The sequence below is a fragment of the Populus nigra genome, chromosome 17 (assembly GCF_951802175.1).
Source record: "Populus nigra chromosome 17, ddPopNigr1.1, whole genome shotgun sequence".
In the NCBI taxonomy this organism is placed as follows: domain Eukaryota; kingdom Viridiplantae; phylum Streptophyta; class Magnoliopsida; order Malpighiales; family Salicaceae; genus Populus; species Populus nigra.
In genome coordinates, this window is record NC_084868.1 from 13,095,319 (window position 1) to 13,116,253 (window position 20,935).

The 20,935-nt window shown below is 37.5% G+C and overlaps 2 protein-coding genes and 1 pseudogene across 2 annotated transcripts; 1 reads left to right on the forward strand and 2 right to left on the reverse strand.

Moving 5' to 3' along the window:
* The first annotated feature begins 1,205 nt into the window (after positions 1–1,205).
* On the forward strand, positions 1,206–4,703 carry LOC133676732 (probable UDP-arabinose 4-epimerase 3; annotated as a pseudogene).
* Positions 4,704–10,615: 5,912 nt separating this feature from the next.
* LOC133676722 (pentatricopeptide repeat-containing protein At4g02750-like) lies at positions 10,616–13,245 on the reverse strand. The gene has a single exon (XM_062098450.1). It carries the CDS (start codon positions 13,029–13,031, stop codon positions 10,800–10,802), a length of 2,232 nt encoding a protein of 743 aa, XP_061954434.1. The 5' UTR covers positions 13,032–13,245; the 3' UTR covers positions 10,616–10,799.
* Positions 13,246–13,497: 252 nt separating this feature from the next.
* LOC133676721 (heat shock 70 kDa protein 17-like) lies at positions 13,498–20,238 on the reverse strand. Its single transcript, XM_062098449.1, has 15 exons — positions 20,090–20,238; positions 19,053–19,889; positions 18,448–18,680; positions 17,923–18,082; positions 16,967–17,212; positions 16,698–16,831; positions 16,230–16,569; positions 15,950–16,111; positions 15,682–15,756; positions 15,470–15,570; positions 15,287–15,356; positions 14,652–14,708; positions 14,471–14,532; positions 14,277–14,349; positions 13,498–14,160 (listed from the first exon to the last, which is right to left on the reverse strand). The coding sequence occupies exons 2-15, from the start codon at positions 19,824–19,826 to the stop codon at positions 13,930–13,932; spliced, it is 2,718 nt and encodes a 905-aa protein (XP_061954433.1). The 5' UTR covers positions 19,827–19,889; positions 20,090–20,238; the 3' UTR covers positions 13,498–13,929.
* Between the last annotated feature and the right edge of the window lie 697 nt (positions 20,239–20,935).

Consider the following 20,935-nt stretch of genomic DNA (forward strand, 5'->3'; position numbering starts at 1 on the left):
TATAGAATTAGTTGGAAAAAAAATTATTTAACTAAATAATTTTTATTTTTATGGTATGATAAAAAGTAAAAGCTATCATTAGATTTCGAAAGAGTCATTTTATATGATTATTAATGTATTTATTAAAAAAAAAAGTCTTTGATTTTAATTAAAGATGATAATATGGAACCAATTCACTCACTGTTCAAGTCAAATCTTGAGTGATCGTTTGGTCGCCAACCACCCCATGACACCTCAACTCTTGATTAATGCGTGAGAGGGACCTCCTCTCTCTCTCTCTCTCTCTCTCTCTCTCTCTCTCTCTCTCTCTCTCTCTCTCTCTCTCTCTCTCTCTCTCTCTCTATATATATATATATATATATATATATATATATATATATATATATATATATATATATGTTGGGACCATGGGTTGCATGTACCGTACGCAAACCATTTCTCCCTGGCAAGAACACTAGGATTTGGGGTGGTAGAGTCGGAACATTTATTAAATTATGACAGTGGTTTTGTTTTAAAATTTTTTTAATATATATTTAAATAATATTTTATTAATTTTTAAAAATTATGTTTTATGAACACATTAAAATAATATAAAAACTTAAAAATTTTAATTCAAAATACTTTTAAAGCACAAAAACAAACAATTAATTAATCTAAATATTCAAAAAAAAATTTAATGAATTTACTCGGAGTTGATAAAATCAAGCCAAATCAATGTCTCACCTCATTTATTTTTTTCTCAATTTGAAGTGGTTGAAACCTGGGTAAGTTAGGTACTAGATTGATTGGTCAGTTAAAGGTCTTGTAACCAGCATTTATCTGGAAAAAAAAGAAGTTTATTAGAAGAAGAGAGGGAAGAATTTTGATTTATATGAATCGAATTTCTTTTCGCTTCTGAAAACAAAAATGTGGAATTATTATTCTGCATTGCCTGAATTTCCCTCTCATTTCAAAAGGTACCGTATCCATGAAGACCATTGAACTTGGTCCAAGACCATTGAACTTGGTCCAAGTCTCTCCTTCTCAACAATGGCAGTTTCATCACCCACTTTCAAAGTCTTTACCTTTAATTTTCCATCACATCCTCACAACTGGTCCACTCTTTATTCATTTCCAAGTAGAAAATTCAACATCCCTGCTACAAGTTGACTTTAGATGTTCATATAATATTCCAGCTACTTATCTTTCTTTTTTTTGGTAAGTATTTCCAGCTACTTGTCTTCACAACTCATTCAGTCCTTGACACTTTATGTGGTGTCCTTCTGTTCTCTTAAAATCACTAAAAAGGTTGTCTAATTCTTTGATCAGTTCCATGTTGTCTTAGAATATTTGAAGAGGTTTGTCTGATTCTCTGGCTAGTTAATCTCTATGTTCTCTTTCTATTCTTACTTCCTTTCTGACACTGGCCATGCGTGCTTTCTTTACCAGAACTGCAATATTTAGTTTGTTTTGTGGTTGGATTTTAGGAGGGTTCCTGTAGAAGTGTTTGGTTTTTTAACTTGTGAGGGAAAAATCTGATCTTGGTTTTGTTTAGCAGACTGGTATTGAAGATAACTTTTTAGCTGGAAATTGTGTTGGTGGGATGGATTCTTATCTGGATTTGGCTTTCTTTGGAGATAATGAATTGGAAATCTTGTGGTGTTCAGTTTTTTTATGCCTACGCCTCAGCTCTAACTTCATGTTTTTGAATCTCGCTGATCAGTAGAGTACTGTGATGGCATGCACCTTTAAGCTGATTTTATTGTGAAAATTCCTTGATCATATCTAATATTTCAAGTTTGATTTTTGTTGCTACTTAATATATTTGTGCCATTAGGCATGGATTATCTGGATTCAAGACGAAAGAGCTGATGTGCTGGAAAAATTATTGCAGCTGCGTTCTGCATTACAGTATGCATTATCATCCTCAAGCAGAACCAGTCACCTACTTATAGCAGCCTCAGCTTGGTATATTACTCTCTTGATATATGAAACCTGTGTACATACAATCTATGCCTGTTATCCATGTGGATTTTATAATCTATATCAGTGTTTATTACCATCTCTTATCAAGAAAAGGAAAAGGGGCCCTGTATTTGTGAGTCCTTCATTAGAGTCTTAAGAGGACAGATAGTTCTTGCTGTGTGTGACATTTTCTTTCTTTATGAAATCCAGTTCTCCCAGCATGAGCTCGGCGTAACGCATGTCTTAGTGACTGGAGGTGCTGGGTATATTGGCTCTCATGCTGCACTTCGACTCTTGAAGGATTCATACCGTGTAACTATAGTGGTATGTTTAATTCATTCGGGAAACTTGAAATCTTTTTGGCCTAAGCATATGAGTTCTGATGTTGAATTAACTATGTGATTTCATGGATTTATGATCTCTATGCCTTCTCTGTCAGGACAATCTTTCTCGAGGGAATCTGGGGGCTGTTAAAGTTCTCCAAGATCTATTTCCGGAGCCTGGGCGGTTACAGTTCATATACGCATACTTGGGAGATGCAAAAGCTGTAAACAAAATCTTTGCTGAAAATGCATTTGATGCTGTGATGCATTTCGCTGCTGTTGCATATGTTGGCGAAAGTACAATGGAGCCTCTCAGGTATACTTCGAATCTTCAATTTCAAACATTTATCTTTGCTAAATCTACTGTTTGCATCCGGTCACTGTCTTAAATTGTTTTTCATAGAAGTACAGTTCTTCTGTCATTTCAATGTATCTGCTAGCAGTTGTCTCTAGAATTAATTTTTACCATGCTGTGCAGATATTATCACAACATCACATCAAATACCTTGATAGTTTTAGAAGCAATGGCAGCACATAAGGTGAAGAAGACATTGATTTATTCTAGCACTTGTGCAACTTACGGCGAGCCTGTTAAGATGCCGATTACAGAACAAACTCCTCAGGTAAGTTTCTGGTTTACGCTATCATTCTTGGTTCTATACTATGATGAGTTTTCCCCCTCGAATATGCAAATGCTGTAGCTCAATCCCCATATGACATGCCAGAAGCCTCTTCTTTAACTAAACAATATAATATGAATTAGACCATGTAGATATCAAATAGCTCCTTGAGGTGTTGACCAGCAGTGACTCTAGCATGTCTGTTCAACTAGAGAGGAATTTTGTAATTCTTGTGTTGAAGATTATTCTGACTCAAGGACAAAATGTCTCCATAGTTCATTTTTCCTCGTGCTTCACTCGTTTAACTGGTGTGTGATTTCAGCTTCCAATCAACCCCTATGGAAAAGCCAAGAAAATGGCAGAAGATATCATAATTTGACTTCTCAAAAACCACTGACATGGCTGTCATGATCCTAAGGTGAGTGGTGCTCTGGCTTCGATTGTTGTTAGTACCATGTTTCCCTCTGCTTAATCCTGGATGTTCTATCGAGGACTTCGACAGTATTTATCAGACATTGAAGTACAATTTCTGAATTCGATGATGAATCAGTTATCCCTGTTCTCTGAAAGTTAATTTAGTGATTTTGCATGAATTTTCCTTATCTAATTTCACAGATATGTTTCTTCCACTGTTGTCCAGCAGCCAGCACTCTGACCAAAATAATGCCCATGTTTACAGATACTTCAATGTTATCGGGTCTGATCCAGAAGGAAGATTAGGGGAAGCTCCGCAACCTGAACTTCGTGAGCATGGCCGAATCTCTGGCGCTTGTTTTGATGCAGCTCGAGGAATAATACCAGGATTCAAGGTAGCTTAAAACAGAAAATCACAATTCTGTGTTGGGGCTACCTCCCTATTACATTAATCGATTAATATATATGATCATACTCACATCAAGGAAGTGAAGTTCTGCTTATGTCAATGGCTTCAGGTTAAAGGGATAGACTATAAAACTGCTGATGGCACGTGCGTACGGGACTATATCGATGTCACTGACCTGGTCGATGCCCATGTGAAAGCTCTTGCCCATGCAAAGCCTCGAAAAGTTGGCATTTACAATGGTGGAACTGGAAAAGGTTTTTTTACTATATTTTTGAAATTCAATTTCATATTTTTCCATTTTGAGTGTTTCAGTTTTTCTTGCATTTCTTGATCCTGAAGATTGCTTGATACCTTTCAATCACAGGTAGATCAGTGAAGGAGTTTGTTGAAGCATGTAAGAAGGCAACAGGTGTGGACATAAAGGTTGAATACCTCAATCGTCGGCCAGGAGACTATGCTGAGGTCTTCAGTGACCCTTCCAAAATAAAACAAGAGCTAAACTGGAAAGCTCAATACACTGACCTTAAGAAGAGTTTGCAGATTGCATGGAAATGGCAGAAGTCACATTTGAATGGTTACAGTCACAGTTAAATTGCACTATAGAAACCTTTGCTCGAGTCATCCGATTAAGGTCAAACACACATTTCTTATATTCCGGGAATCGTACACAGAATTTTGAAGGTCTGAGAAGCTGTAGGAAACTTCAATAATGTAAAGAAAGAAGAGTCTGATATACTTCGACATATCCATAGATAGAGATGTATAGGATCTTGTAGTTTCTCATTATATTCATACAGGCACAAAGGGGTTCGACTGGAAAGTCGTTTCAATCCAATCCTTGATCATAACAGTATATGTTGTTGTTAGTATAGCTGGGTTAAAATCACAAGTTATTCTACTCCTGCACAGGTTTGGAATAAAATCTCAATAGATCTGTACATAAAAGGACTTGGTGATTGCTGCAATGCAAATTACGATGCATATACATAGTCATCAATGTTGCACTTCTACTTTTGTATCTTAAGAATTTTCGATGTTACCCTATAAGTTTCAAAGCGTGTAGATGTTATTCCAATTGTTAATAGCTAATGGAAATTAACATAATTTTCTCTCTTTTTTTTCCCTGAAATTTTAGAGGGTTTCTTACAATCTGGCCCTTTAATTTTGTCTTTTGTTCCTTCGATCCATAGAAAAACACAAACAAGCTCAAGCACACAATATACAGCAAGCCAAACTCAAATTACCATTGTCTGTGTCGCAGTGGGAGGGAGGGAGAATGGTAAGTGCTATTTACGGCTTCCTGCAGCAGGGAAGAAGATTCAGAAACTAACTGGAAGGGATGAAAATGTTATATGGAGTCTCATGGTTCTATCACCAAGCCTCGAGATATTAAAAAATAAAGATAAAAAAACCAAAAAATATATCCCCTTGTATCTTCTATTTGTTAAGAAGAGACAGAGAATATGATTGAAGTAATAAGAAGATTTGCAGAGAAGAATAATGAAGAGAGGAATAGAGAAGAGAAACAATGGGTAAGTGAATGATTTCTTATTCGTGACTTTATTTGCTTGTAATCGTTGCTATTTATACATGAGCTTAGCTGGGTATTATCTATACAAGATTCCCGTTGGTTATAACCAACTGTAACAGAATACAATCTTCAACTGCTATCTCACAGCTCAACATCCTCCCTTGAACTAATTTGTCGATTGGTTCAATTTTTGCATCATACCTATGCCTAATTTGTCCCTTAGCTTTAAGAAAGCCTCCAACTTTAGTGGTTTCGTCATGATATCTGCAATTTGCTCTTGTGTGTTGCAGTATACTAGTTCCACAACCCCATCTCTTGTAAGATCCCTTAGGAAGTGAAATCTGACATCTATGTGTTTGCTTCGACCATGTAGTACTGGGTTTTTTGAAAGTTTTATAGCAGAATTATTATCACAATAGATCACTGTACTAGTCACTTGTTCAAGACCAATATTGCCCAGAATTCTTCTTAACCAAACTCCTTGACAAGCACAGGATGCAGCAGCTATAAACTCTGCCTCTGTTGTAGATAATGTCACCACGGGTTGTTTCTTACTGGACCAAGAAACAGCTCCTGTACCAAGCATAAACACAAACCCAGATGTACTCTTCCTGTCATCAACATCCCTAGCATAATCACTATCTGCATATGCTCTTAGTTTTCCTTCATCCCCTTTTCTGTATATAATCCCAAATTCTGTAGTTCCCCTGAGATACCTTAGTATCCTTTTGACAGCTTGAAGGTGCATTTCAGTGGGTCTTTCCATATATCTACTGACTAACCCAACTGCATACATAAGATCGGGTCTAATGGCTGTCAAATATAGCAAACTGCCAACTAATTGCTTATATTCTGTAGTATTTACACCCTTTGCATTTTCTTCATTCTTTGTAAGTTTGCATCCTGGAACAATTGGATTCTGCACTACATTACTATGTTCCATTCCAAATCTTCCCAACACCTCTCTAGCATACTTCTTTTGACAGATGAATATCAGTTCTGCATTTTGTATGACTTCCACACCTAAAAAGTACTTCATTCTTCCAAGAACAGACATGTCAAACTCTCTCATCATTGAGTCTTTGAAGCCTTTAAACATGCATTCACTATTTCCTGTAAAGATAAGATCATCCACATATAGACTTACAATTAGCATACTGCCTTTGTCACTGGTTTTTGTGAATAATGTATGTTCACAGAAGCATTTTTCAAAGCCCTCTTTGACAAAGTAAGTCTCAATTCTGCTGTACCAAGCCCTAGGGGCTTGCTTGAGTCCATATAATGCTCTTTTCAGTCTGTACACCTTATGCTCCTCTCCTTGTTTCTCAAATCCTTGTGGTTGTTCAACAAATATGGCTTCAGCTAGCTCTCCATGCAAAAAGGCACTCTTAACATCCAGCTGATAAACATACCAGCCTTTGTGAGCTGCCAATGCTAGGATAGTTCTGATTGTATCCCACCTAGCTACTGGTGCGAATACTTCATTATAGTCAATTCTTTGTCTTTGGGAGTACCCCTTTGCCACAAGCCTTGCCTTGTGCTTGTCCACCTTTCCCTCTTCATTTAATTTGGTCTTGAATACCCACTTCACTCCTATAGGTTTTGCTTCAGCTGGTAGGACAGTTAATTCCCATGTATTGTTCTTTTCAATGGCCTTTATCTCTGTATCCATTGTTGTTCTCCACTTTTTACTTTTGACTGCTTCTTCAAATGTGACAGGGTCCTCTGTAGAGATGAGCATTGCAAGATTATGTCCTCCATCTTCTTCTCCTTCAGATAGTGCTTCATCAGTCACATAATCTGTTAACCAGGTTGGTTTTCTTCTGCACCTTTCTTGCTTGTCATTCTATGATATTCCATCAGGTAGACTATCTACAAGACTACTTGATGAGTTATCATTGTGCACACCATCAGCATGTTCAGGATGACTGTTTACACCTTCAAAACCTCCACTGATCTCACTGTCTTCTTCCTCATTAATGTCTGCCCATTCTAACTCTTTATGCTTCAACTCTTCTGCACTTCTGTCCCACTCCCACTTTTCATTTTCCACGCATACTACATCTCTGCTAGTGATGATTTTCTTTCCCACAGGATCATAAAGTCTGTACCCTTTAGACTCTTCACTTACTCCTAACCACACACATTTGAAACTTTTGTCATCTAACTTCTTGCGTTGATTGTCAGGTATGTGAGCATAAGCCACACATCCAAACACACGGAAACACTCAACACTAGGCTTTCTGTTACTCCAAGCTTCTTCAGGAGTAGTATTGGGAACAACTGTGGTGGGGCTTCTATTTATCACATAGATGGACCAATTTACAGCCTCTGCCCAGAATTGCTTTGGTAATTCCTTCCCTGACAACATGCTGCGCACCATATTCATTATGGTGCGATTCTTTCTCTCTGCAACCCCATTCTGCTGTGGGGTGTATGCTGTGGTAAGTTGTCTCTTGATTCCATGTGTGCTGCAAAAATCATTGAATTCACTTGAGGTGAACTCTCCCCCTCTGTCAGTTCTTAAACAACTGATTCTTTCACCACTTTCTTTTTCCACACTCACTTTATATTTCTTGAATATAGACAGTGCTTCAGATTTGTGTAATAGAAAATATGTCCAAGTTTTTCTACTAAAATCATCTATAAAAGTGATTATGTACCTTTTCTCACTGTTTGATTGTGGTGAAATGGGTCCACAAATATCTGCATGGACAAGTTGTAGTTTCTTGGATGCTCTCCACAGACTTTTCTTTGGCAATGTCTCTCTATGCTGCTTTCCTTTCATACAATCTTGATAGATTTTTAATGAGTCATTCAGTGCAGGTAAACCCTTGACCATCTCCATTGAAACTAAGGTTTTCAGCCCCTTGAGGCTTAGATGCCCATATCGACAGTGCCATAGATTGGTGACATCTTCAGATGTTGCTTGTAGACAACTAGCCATAGGAGTTATCACAGTAGCAAGTATGGGAAATATTCTGTTAGATGACATTTGAGATTGCATAATCAAACCTTTCTTAAGGTGATAAACCCTACATTTGTCATCTTTGATAAGAATTGCTAACTGTTTTTCTTGCAGCTGGCCTATGCTCAGGAGGTTGTTCTTCAATTCAGGTATGAAATATACCTCTGTGAATACCTGTGTAATTCCTTTGATGTTTAGCTTGATATGTCCCTTTCCCATAGCCATCATTTTTGAATTGTCTCCAAGCTTTACAGTTCTTCTAAACTTGTCATCAAATTCAAAAAACCATTCCTTGTTACTGCACATGTGATTGCAGCAACCTAAGTCAAGAATCCATACAACTTCTTCTTTTGCTTCTTCATGATCCCCTTCATCTTTGTAGGCCATTAATAACATCTCTTCTTCCTCATCTACTTCTGCAAAATATGCATTCCTGTCATTTCTGTTTCTAACAGGACATTCATATTGAAAATGTCCTAGTTTTTGGCAGTTGTAGCACTGGATCAAGGCTTTGTTGTAGGGTTGTCTTCCCCTTCCTCTACCCCCTTCCCTGAAACCACCACGAAATCTTTCCTTCCCTTCAGTTCTGTATTCAATTCTTCTTCCCATTTTCTCTGAATTAGTAATGTTTAAAGCCTGCTCTTCTTCTTTCTGACCTTGCATCCTCTGTTCATGAACTAGGAGACTGCTTTGAAGTTCATCTATTGACATGGTTGAAGAATCATTAGATTCTTCAATAGAACAGACAACATAATTGAATTTTGAGGTCATTGACCTTAACATTTTCTCAACAATTACATTATGCTTCATACTTTCTCCATGCACTTGCATTTTGTTTGCAATAGTTAATGTTCTTGTAAAGTACTCATCAACTTTTTCCCCTTCTTTCATGCCAAGAACTTCAAATTCTCTTCTAAGTGCTTGTAACTGGGCCCGTCTCACTTTGGTGGATCCTTGATATTTCAGTTTCATGGAATCCCAGATAGCCTTTGAAGTCTCCTTGTTGAGTATAGTTTCAATGATGGTTCTGTCAATGGCTTGAAATAGGTAGTTCTTGACCTTTAAATCCTTCAATTTTTCTTCTTCAATTACTTTCTGTTGTGCTGCTGATTGTGCTGCTGATTGCACTCCTTCTCCTCTTGCTGCACCAATCCCTTTTTCTATTAGACTCCAGTATTCTTTGGACTTAAAAAAGTTCTCCATAAGCATAGACCAATGGTCATAATGACCATCAAATCTTGGTATTGCTGCCTGCACAAAATTGTTTGATTCTGTTGCCATTGATTGATCTTTTCTGCTTTGCTTTTCTTTTTCAAGAAAACTCAGTTTCTTGATGTTCTTTATTTGATTTTAGTGATATGGCTCTGATACCATATGTTGAGAAGAGACAGAGAATATGGTTGAAGTAATAAGAAGATTTGCAGAGAAGAATAATGAAGAGAGGAATAGAGAAGAGAAACAATGGGTAAGTGAATGATTTCTTATTCGTGACTTTATTTGCTTGTAATCGTTGCTATTTATACATGAGCTTAGCTGGGTATTATCTATACAAGATTCCCGTTGGTTATAACCAACTGTAACAGAATACAATCTTCAACTGCTATCTCACAGCTCAACACTATTTTAAACTATTTTGAAAGAATAAGAATTCATTTTAAAATTATAGCAAAAATAAATTTATTTTATATCTTCTCGGGGATTTAACCAGGTCTCAATCCCAAATGAAATTCTTACGTATAGAGGAAAACGACAGGAAAGATTGTTTCTTGACAAAGGTTGTTTTGTGTTAAATGGCAGCTTATGACATTTGGATAATCAAGACTTTGACCAATGTTTAATGTGGTTTCTTTTAGGTGGTTCTTTCAATGGAGTTGTTTCTCTTTTGTATAACTGTGCTGTTATCTTTTGGAACTCGTCAGTTAGAAATGAATGGAAACTTCTACTTCGCCTTTCTCCATCAATGTAAGTGGTTCTGATCTGACAGTTGTTGATCTGTCATCATTGAGCTATATGAAGAGCTCTGTACAGAAATTTAATAAGAAGAGGTCTGAGTTATATAGAGTGATTAGTCCATGAAAAAGCTCATAACTTTCGAGTTGATAATTGGATGATGTTTAAATTTTATTAGGAGATTCTGGTTCACTGACGGAAGACCTTCAAAGTAGAACAGAAGGTTGTTTTTTTGGCTTAGTTATGTTATTATTATTTTTTTCCAGATTTTCTAGTTGGTTTAAGTTAATTTTTGTGCTTATTTGAGTTGAAAATTTTTTAGAAAGGCAAATTAATTGAAAAGAAAATATTCAATAATAAAATTTAAAATGAAATTTTATGTGTGGTGATCCATAATAATTTTTTTTTAAAAAAAATTATTTTTAATAACAATCCAAAAACAAAAAAAAAAACATAAAAATTTCAAATGTATGGTAAGACTGTAATTTCAAACACCACCGAAAAGAAATGAATCAGCTCAAGACTGAGGCATTCTGTTCTGAGTTTACATAGTTTACATTGAATTGTATATTTCCTAATGTACAAGTTGCTAATAGAACACAGATGAACAAACTGTGACCTGCAAAGTAAAATCGTATAGTCAAGCAGAGACTTTAGAAATGTGAAATGCGTTTCTTATGTGAGAATTTAAGCTTGCCAGAGTAACGCCAATATCCGGTCTAGACTGAGTTGAATCATCTGACAGAAAGCCGTGCACTTGATTTCTCACCTCAACCCAGCTGCATCCCGGTTCTTTTACCGTGCTACTTGCGTTCATCAACATCCTTACTTCCTGCACCTCATTCCATCTGTTTGCTTCTGCGTGAATGTTTGACAAGAGCACATAATTTGATGTTTTGTGAGGTTCAAATTCCGAAAGCTTGTGAGCAGCTAGCCTTCCAAGTTCCAGATTCCCATGTGCACGGCAAGCCCCGAGTAATGCACCCCATACTCCTGCGGTAGCTTTCACCTTCATTCCCCTCACTATTTCAAAGGCTTCGTCTAACCTCCCCACCCGTCCAAGCAAGTCAACCATACAAGCATAGTGCTCCGCCAATGGTTCTATAGCATACACTTTACTCATGCATTTGAACAATTTTAGGCCGTGATCAACCATGCCAGCATGATTACATGCAGACAAAATACCAATGAAGGTGACTTCATCAGGAGCCATCCCTTCCGAAGCCATCTCCTCAAAGAGTTTAAGTGCCTCTTTTCCATATCCATTTATTGCATACCCACTAATCAAAGAATTCCAAGAAATGACGTCAGCATGACAAATTCCATTGAACACAAGCTCAGCTTCCAAGATTCTTCCACATTTAGCATACATGGTGATCAATGCATTGTTGACAACTAAATAATTCAAATAACCACCCTTCACAACCACCTGGTGAAGTTGGTTCCCAACTTGCAGGGCTGCAATAGTGGCACATGAACTTAGTCCACAAGCAAAACTTAACTGATCAGGTTTCTTACCTTCATGCCCCATCAATGCAAAACTTTTTAGAGCATCCAAATTCTGTCCATTTAGCATGAAACCGGCAATTAATGAGTTCCAAGATACTAAATCCCTCTCCCCCATCTCTTCAAAGATCTTCACGGCTCTATCCATTTGGCCTACTTGAGCATAACAAGAAATCATGGTATTCCATGTGACCATGTCTTTATTGACCATTCGTTTGGATAGACAGAGAGCTTCATTGATTCTTCCATGGTGTGCATAACCTGCAATCATAGCGTTCCAACAAACCACATCCCAGGTGCCTATCTCATCAAAGAATCTTCTAGCTTCATCCACTTTATTACATTGTATGTAACCAGAAATCATTGCTGTTTGGGCCCCAATGTTCCTGTAAGGCATTTCATTCAACAACTCTCTTGCTTCATCAAGCTTACCAACACGAACATACCCATTAATCATAGTAGTCCATGACACAGAATCCCTCTCCGGCATCTCCTCAAATAACCGACTAGCCTCATCAATTTCACATCTTTGAACATAAGCAGAAATCATTGCATTCCAAGAAACAATATTTCTACTCGGCATTTGGTCAAAGAGCCTCCGAGACTCCAAAATATTTCCATTTCGTGCAAACCCACTTAACATTGTAACCCAAGAAACAACATTGGGCTTTGGAATCTCTTGAAAAAACTTCCACGCAGAATCCAAATCACCCACTTGGATAAACCCATCAACCATCAAATTCCATGAAATTACATCGCGTTCATCCATTTCATTAAAAAACTCCAAACCCAATCGCATTTTTCGATTCTGAGTATACCCAGCCAGCATTGAGTTCCATGAAATTAAATTCTTAACCGGCATTTCATCAAACAACCTCTTAGCTTCATTAACTCTCCCTTTCTTCACATAACCTGAAATCATCGCATTCCAACAAGCAACACCTTTCCTATAACTACACGGAAGCGAATCAAACAACTCCCTCGCCTTCTCAACCTCCCCGTTACGCGTATAACAAGTAATCATCAAAGTCCAAGAAAATAAGTCCCTTCGAGGCATTATAACAAACAGTTTATAAGCTTCATCAAACTTCCCATTATGCAAGTACCCAGAAACCATAGTGTTCCAAGAAACTAAATTTCTGCGAGGCATTTTATCGAACAGGTTGCGCGCAGCATTGATTCTTCCATTTTTCGCGTAGACAGAGATCATTGAATTGTATGTGACTGTGTTTTTCTGGGCCATTTGAGTGAAAACTTTGATTGCATCTTCGATTTGACCCGATTTTCCTAACTGGGTTATTCTTTTGTTTTGACTGAAGACATGATGACTCCCTTGTTCCCCAACTGATAATAGCCTTTGCTTCATGATTCGAAACACTGATCGGTTTGAGACAATTTTTTATGTCTCCATTTTGAGGTTTCCTTGAAAGCCCAAAAGGTTGTCTTGGGCATTATGGCGCCGAAGGTTTTTTCAGAGAAACAAATGGGCCAAGCTTAAAAGGAGCACAATCCACATACCACCACAGCCCTATGGCGGCCTCATGTGAGCCCACTTGTGGGTTCACAATGATTTTGTTCGCAAGTTCATGGCATCCCCTGAATTTAAATAAATTTAATGAGAAATTTTAAGTATTAATCTTAATATTTGAATTTAAAAATAAAGAAGGAAGATAATTGTTGAAATTTAGAGCGATAGTTATTAACCTGAAACTTGTGATCCAAAACATAATTATAAATCAAGGAAAATTTTTGGTTGACCCAGAGACTAATTCTCAGACCTTACCTTCTGCTTTACTGGTAAGATCAAGAAAAACAAGAGCATCTAAATCATGTGAGCAAAAACTAAATTCCATGCATGCTCTTCCTCGATTATAGAAAGTTTATAGCTATCAGATTGTTGCGAAAGGAAACACATAAACATGATCAAAACTCCCAGAGGGGTTAACTGGTAATTCAGTAAATGCCCCTTAATTTCAGTGGGTATAATCTTACGAGTGCTACAATTAACAAAGAAAAGGGGAGTTCTTTCTATATGGTTCTTTCAGCATCAAAAGATGGTCAGCCAGGACAATCATGAATCTCAAGGATGATAAATAAGCAGCCGTCCTGGAAAAATAGGGTCTAATGTGTTCTTCTGCCGATTAAAATAGCAGTACTCCCCCCCCCCCCCCCCATCTTTTCTTTTCCTATGAGAGCGCCTCCATGTTTTAAACTCAGAAGGCATGTAGTCTACAATGGTCCTGAGAGTCGTTTCAGTTTAATCATCACAACTCGTCGTGAACTTCAGGTTCTGGGTTGGCTTTTTCATCAGCTGATCCATCTGGGTTGATTTTTTCTTTGGCCGAACCATCTGAATCTGTTGTTTGTTTCTCCTTTTCAGGAGTCTCCCCAGAAGTTGAGTCAGCACTGTTCGTGTTGTCTCCGCTGGTCTCAGTTTTGTTCTTAGGCTTCTCAATTTTTGGCTTTGGCTTGGGAATTCTGTTAACACTGGCGACCTATATAAACACCAATCAAATATCAATTGAAATGGCACACACAGGCAAGAAAATCTTTGCAGCGGTATCAAATACTCGTTTCGTAATAAAGAAGTTGCTGAGACTTGCAGTAATACCTTGTCTTGCAGATTCAACACCTTCGAATATATTTCTTCAGATGTCAGTACTGGTGTGCTGAATCCTGAAGCCCTGTTGGGAAACAGGGAGGAAGAACGACTTTGTAATCACTTGGATTTGAACATGCCCATAGGCAAGAAAATAAAATAATAAAAATCTCCTTGTATGCAGAACCAACTCTTTGAACACTTACTTCTTCTGTTCAGCCTCCTTTTCATCCAGCCAACTCTTTAACTTGTCAGCATCACTCTCCACCTGCAAAACCACACATTCACAAAATCCATATGTAAGCATCACTAGAGATTGTTCCAATCGTAAACAGATTCCAGAAAATCTCATGAGGAGGCCATGTTAGATTAAGGTGTGGAAAAAACCTCATCTACTCTGTCCTTCGGAAGCCAAGGTTTCTTTGTCTCCCAGTCCTGTACAATCTGCAGGAAATGATAAAAGAAATGGTCACTGTGCTTATTATGCTGTCTTCAAATTAAGCCACAAAGAAAATAATATTTAATCAATGGTTGAAATGCTAGCCTATCAAAGCTTTGTTCTTTTTTTCCCCTGTATTTAGCTTTTATCCAAGCAAGTAGATGCAATGCTAGATATCAACATGTCGCTTCCTCTGTCCCACAGTTTTATCGTATTCAATTTGAGCAGCTGAAATAGACAGATCAGCAAAAGACTGCTGTCTGTCCCATAAACAAAAGCCCCTCCACACCCCGGGGATATTTTTAAAATACAATGATCCTTGATTAACTTTTCAAAGTGACAGGGATTATGGGACAAAAAAAAAAAAAAAGAAGAATACTAAAATCCAATGGGAAGGGTGCATTTCCACAAATAAACATTTAGTTAATTATAAATTCATCTATTTTTCCAGCCTAGGTTTTTTTGTTTTTTTTTCCAGCTTCATGATCAAGATGGCAATAGTGAATAACAACAAAATCTGAGCCCAAGGAAAAATAAACATTTTTTTATAAAGCATGTGATTGAAATGCAGTATCTGAAGTACCTGTTGCAGCTCACCAATGTACTTTCGAGCTAACTCTATTGCTGTTGGTCTTGCTGAAAGTTCTTTATACCTATATCAAAAAAAATCACAAGTTGGAATTAATAATTCAAATAGCCAATCACTTGTGTAAATGACAACAGTTCGAACTAATTAGATGCCCCAACTACAGCCAGAAAATATCACCTGAAAAATATTGGGTCACCAAAAGCTTTTAGTGAATCTAGGCGTTCCTGAAACTCTTTTGCTGTGGCATCTTCACCGTCTGTGTATAGCCACTCTTGGACCTAAAACAATACAACATGCTCCCATGTCACAAATTTAGGCAGAGAAGCTAATATCATGGACCCTTTTAAGTTCCCAAAAATACTTGGAAAAAAAGAGAGGAAAAGGCTCACCTCATCAAGCTTTTCAATGAAGGATTTCCGTTCATCATCAGTAGAAATTTTCTCAAACTCTTCAGTTGTCTCAAGCTGGCACAGCAGGTAAAGATATCAACAATAAATTAAAGGAAATGGAATGCTGACTATTCATAATAAAACTCTAAATTTATAATAGCAATCAAATCAAGATTAATAGTTCCAAGGAAAGGTGGTCATCACAAGAAATGGAACTGTCTAATCTTCATTTTTTAACTAAAAGTTGAATTGATCGAAAATTCCGAACCTTTTCTTTAGTAGAATATATATATCCTTCCAAATTATTTTTCAACTCGGCAGTTCTTCTTCGCTCTGCATCCTTTTTGTTCAATTCTTCTAATTTTCTTTTAGCTTGAGCTAGATATTCTTCGGACAGAGGCATTCCAGGTCCCACTGTCTTCTCAACAATCTATAAATATAAACAATAGAAATAAGCAACAAGAGAGGTGCGAAACACACAACTCACCATCACAAAACTTTCTAGCATGCAAGTGAAAAAACTTTTAAAACTGCAAGCTTGTTTGTACCTTCAGGGGAACCCTAAAAGTCCGTTTTTTAAGCTTCTTCTCTGTAATGGGCTCAGTAGTACTTGGTTCTTCAGTAATGTTGATGGATGTGTTGTCAGTCACACCATCAGAATTCGACTTTTCATCACTTTCTTCTGTAGTTTTCTTAGTGTCAGTTTCAAGTGTTATATTTGGAGATGTGGTGGTTGTGTTTTCCACAGTCAGGTTCTTTTTAGGAACTTCCACCCATTCTGATATTTCAATAACAGCATCTGCTCGATCCAAAGAAAGAATTCCACTTCTGCTAAGAGAGAAATGCAGATTTGCCTTGATGGGGGATGACAAATTCCGTGAGGAATACCTAGCAACACAAAGGAAGAACAGAAGAGAAATGTGATGTTAGAAGTTTTCGTGAAGGAAAACGATTCAAGATACAAGCATTGAGCCTTATATAAATCCAGAAATGATTCAGAGTATAGCTATCCTTACTTCTCACTAGCATCTGCTAGACCAGACACAGAATACTGAGAAAATACAGGGGAGGTAACACCAGGTGGTAAAAGATCAGGCTCATATGACAGTGAAACTTCAAAATCTTTTGTATGAATGATGGATCTGAACATCTGTAAAATAAAATAAAATAATCCATGCATAATAAGTACAACTGGAAAGCAAATTTTGAGGCATTTGGGGCATCAAAATGGTTTTTCTGATTGACCTTTTCAAACACAACATAGTCGTTTTACGATGTTATTTACCTTACTGGGGAGTTTTCTCATCCTTGGAACAAGTAATTGCCTGGTGCTCTCATCTTTCAGCAGATCAGGTCCGTCTAATTCAACTACCAAGCCATATGATGAACCATCAACCATTCCTAGCTTGCGATTCAATTTGATTCCATCACTCAAATTTGCAGCATGTAGAGATGAACCAAGAACTACAGCTTCATCGGCATCTAGATGTTTGTCCAGCTCATTCTTTCCAAGAAATTCCTGGAGCTTAGCCTGTTATGTGCCCAAAGAGTTTTCTTTTATTTGCATCCTTAACACAAATCAGATCTAACACAGAAATAGAAGCTCAAGATTGAAGGGAGATATGAATTGATAAGCAGCTAAGTGCATGGTATAGGAGATTATTCCAAACAGAAACTTAAAGAGCTAACTTCAATTGTTAACATCACAATGACCTTATAATAAAACTACCCTTATCCTGTTCTTTTACGGTGGTAACAACACATGGCCTCTACTGCTTAAACATCATCTTCACCGTAACCATTCTTCTATAATTCAGGTTTTTTTTAATTAAAAAAAAAAAGAAAAAAGAAAAAGAAAGAAGGGATATGAAAGATTGATTTTTTACTCTGACTTGTTAGCTCTCCAAGATTGTGCAAATCAAAACAGTAAGAACAAAGGTTGGAAGTTGGACCAAATAAAAAGACATATCAGCAGCTGACACAGTGGGGCTTGATTACCAGCTGAAGCTTCATTTTAGGAGAAAACTGTCAACATGACTAATAGTAGACTAAGATGGCTCAAATTGATGGATAATATAGGCAAACACAACATGATAGTAGTAGGTATTATTCAAACCAATGATAGTAGTAGATTAAGATACCTTTGCTTTAAACAACTATCATTAAGTTTATTTTAACTATTGTTACAAAGCTTAATCAGTTTTCATGGGCTTATACACAATTGAAGAAGATAGTACCAACCTGCAACTTAGGGACTCTGGTAGCACCTCCTATAAGCTCTACTGCATATAACTCGTCCAAGTTTAAACCTGAATGCTTCAGAACTTCCTTGAGAGGTACAAGAGATCTGTCCCACAGATCTGCACAGAGCTCTTCAAACTTCTCACGTGTTATGGTGCTCCTGGAGAAAAATTAAAGATAGTGGTTTGAATGAATTGGGCAAGGCATATCCACAGAGGTGCTGATGAAATATAAGCAACAAGCACAACTCAATGTCTAACCAACAGTATGCATGCATATTGTAACAACATTACAGTCAGTTAAGATAATTTCTCACACATAAAGAGAAGAATGTTCATCGTGTAAAAAATTATAGGGGGCTAATGTGAGAAAAAGTGGAATAATAAATTCTCATAAATATGCACCCAGACATTTGCTCAGCAGGCAATGAGGCAGTGCAGCATGGCAGTAGGAAAAAAAATGTACAGGTACATGAAAACAGACATGAACAAAAAGAACTTGAGGAATTGTTTAGAATCTACTGACCTGAAGTCCCGATCATCATAGAGGGATTCAACTGATATTGGGGCTGCAGTGTTTGCACTCAAGATTTCTTTCGTCCGTTTGACTTGTTTCTTCAATTTAGCCATTGCCTTGGGAAACTTCCTCACATCAAACCCATTTCCAACTTGTTTATTAAACTCATCAGCAAAGTACTCCACCAACCTTGATTCCATAGTCTGACCTCCAAGTTCTGGGTCCCATCTGACATCCTTAACCTGGAAATATAATTAGCATTCACAACATTGCTAGCGGTACTGAACTAAGCATCCATAAGAAGAACAACAAGCTGTATAGGACAAGGCTGGAAGTGAAAACATTGAGGCTATCATAAGATAGTGGTGAGGAGCATCTAACATAAATGACATGATTCAGATCAGAACAAGCAACCACAATCACAGACTTAATGTAAGAAGAATGGCCACAATGCAGCTTTTCAGTAAGATATTTCTTTTTTGGATCCACTGCCTCCTATTTCAATATTCAAACATAATGCATTTTCTACACAGAAATCTATCACAAAACAATTAACAAAACAAACAAAACATTCTCACTGATCACCAAATGCCAATTACTGAAACCAAACTTACCTGAAATTGATTAACAGACACAGTCTTTCCAAACTCCTTGGCATTATACGCTGAGAAGTAAACAAGTGCAGCATAAGTGCTACTGGCACCCATGTCATAAAACACAACATACCGCGACCCATTAGAAAAATCCTTATCAATCCCATATTGCAATGCAGCACCAGAATGCTCATTAATCAAAGCAAGCACATTAATCCCCGCCAATTGCGCCGCCTGAACCAAACCCCTCCTCTCCGCTTGCCCAAAATATGCCGGCACTCCAACCACTGCATCCTTAACCACGACCTTAGAATGAAACTCCGCCAAATCCCCTGCAAAACCCAAAATCATCCCCAACAACTCCTCCACCGAATACAACCCCACATTCCCACCCTCATCCTCATCCTCAACCCTAAACGCAACTGCCCCTCTCGAATCCTTCACCACATCATACGGCAAATACATTGCTTCCAGAAATCCCTTAACTTTCTCATACGATTTCCCTAACATATCTCGCAAATGTGAATACACTTTATCTGGATACCGCGCAGCAATCCCCAATGCTTCTTCGCCTAAAAGCCGAGTTCCAGATTGGAATGCAACTAAAGCCGGGGTTTTTCTCTTCGACATTTCGTTAATTGCTATAGAAATTGGGGTTTGGCCTGGTTTTAGGTTTACTACTGCTACTTTTATCCATTCCGAACCTAGATCTATGCTCGAAACAGCTGATTCTGACGGAATTGTATTTAATAATAATAATAATACTAACCCTAACCCTAAATTTAATAAACTCATTTTGATCACGAGTTTATTCTTGTCACTCGATCAAGAAAGGAAGGAAGGAAGGAATCAATCCGTCTGCAAAAGAAAGGGAAAGAAAGAAAAAGAAAGGTCAGTGCTCTGTCTGGACAGGTTCTTATTTCCCGGATAACTAGTATGAAACTTGTGAAAAAAATCTGAAGAAAAAAATATTTTCCCGTAAAACAAGCAGAAAATTTGTGAAAAAAAAGTAATTTTTTTTAAAAAAGAGAGAGGCAGAGCTGGAAAGAGGGAGATACCAGAGGATGAATTGCATTTCCTAGAGAGAGAAGTGGTATGAACTTGAAGCTGATATTGATTTATGTTTTTTTTCTGTTTGGTTGACGAGAAAAAGAGGAGAGAAAGTGGAGTGGCTTAAATCAGGTGGCAGAGGAGGGGTGTTGACGTGGGAAGTGAATTGAAACACTAGCCAATAGGAAATGGCTACGTGGCAAAAAGTACACGTGGTGAGATCTGAGACATCAGCTGCGTTGTTCTGACGGTTGCAGTAGGAAGGAAAAGAAGTTATAACCTCAAATTATAAGTTATAACCTCAAACTATGCATAAATTATGATCTCGACCCTCAAAGTATTGTTTTTCTTAATTAAGTCCCATGAAATATTAGATGTTCTTCAATTAAGTTTTGTATGGTTGAAATATTAGACATCTATTTTCTTCCACAGTCAAAGAATGTAATCACGAGGCTCGAAACAGAAATACCAGTTCATGCTTTTCATTTTGCGCTCATCTCCTAGTTCTTTTCATGGCTGACAGAAATACCAGGACATGGGACAGTCCTGGATCTCTTTGCAGATGCTCCATTATGTTCTCTAGATCTTCAACAACTTTCAAGTGAGAATACTCATTAAAGCTCTTTTGACCATACAAAATGCAACTCAAGACCTTGCCTCTTCCCCCGATAGATGGCACATTCGCTAGTTTCATTGACCGAGGCTTATGTTCCAGCGGCAGAAGCAAGTTTTTTTATCTTTGACATCTAAGTTCAAGTCTCAACGTGCATACCTGTCATTCTCGTGGTGTTTTATTTCATCCCCGTGGTGTCTTACCTGCTTACTAGACTTGCAGGGTATTCAGTAGATCCAGA

Coding starts and splice junctions, on each gene's coding strand:
- LOC133676722 (XM_062098450.1), bottom strand. CDS start 13,031: ATGAAGCAAAGGCTATTATCAGTTGGGGAACAAGGGAGTCATCATGTC.
- LOC133676721 (XM_062098449.1), bottom strand. CDS start 19,826: ATGAGTTTATTAAATTTAGGGTTAGGGTTAGTATTATTATTATTATTA. Junction 18,681..19,052: donor TGTCTGTTAATCAATTTCAG/GTAAGTTTGGTT, acceptor TTATATTTCCAG/GTTAAGGATGTCAGATGGGA. Junction 16,570..16,697: donor CTAGCAGATGCTAGTGAGAA/GTAAGGATAGCT, acceptor TTGTGTTGCTAG/GTATTCCTCACGGAATTTGT.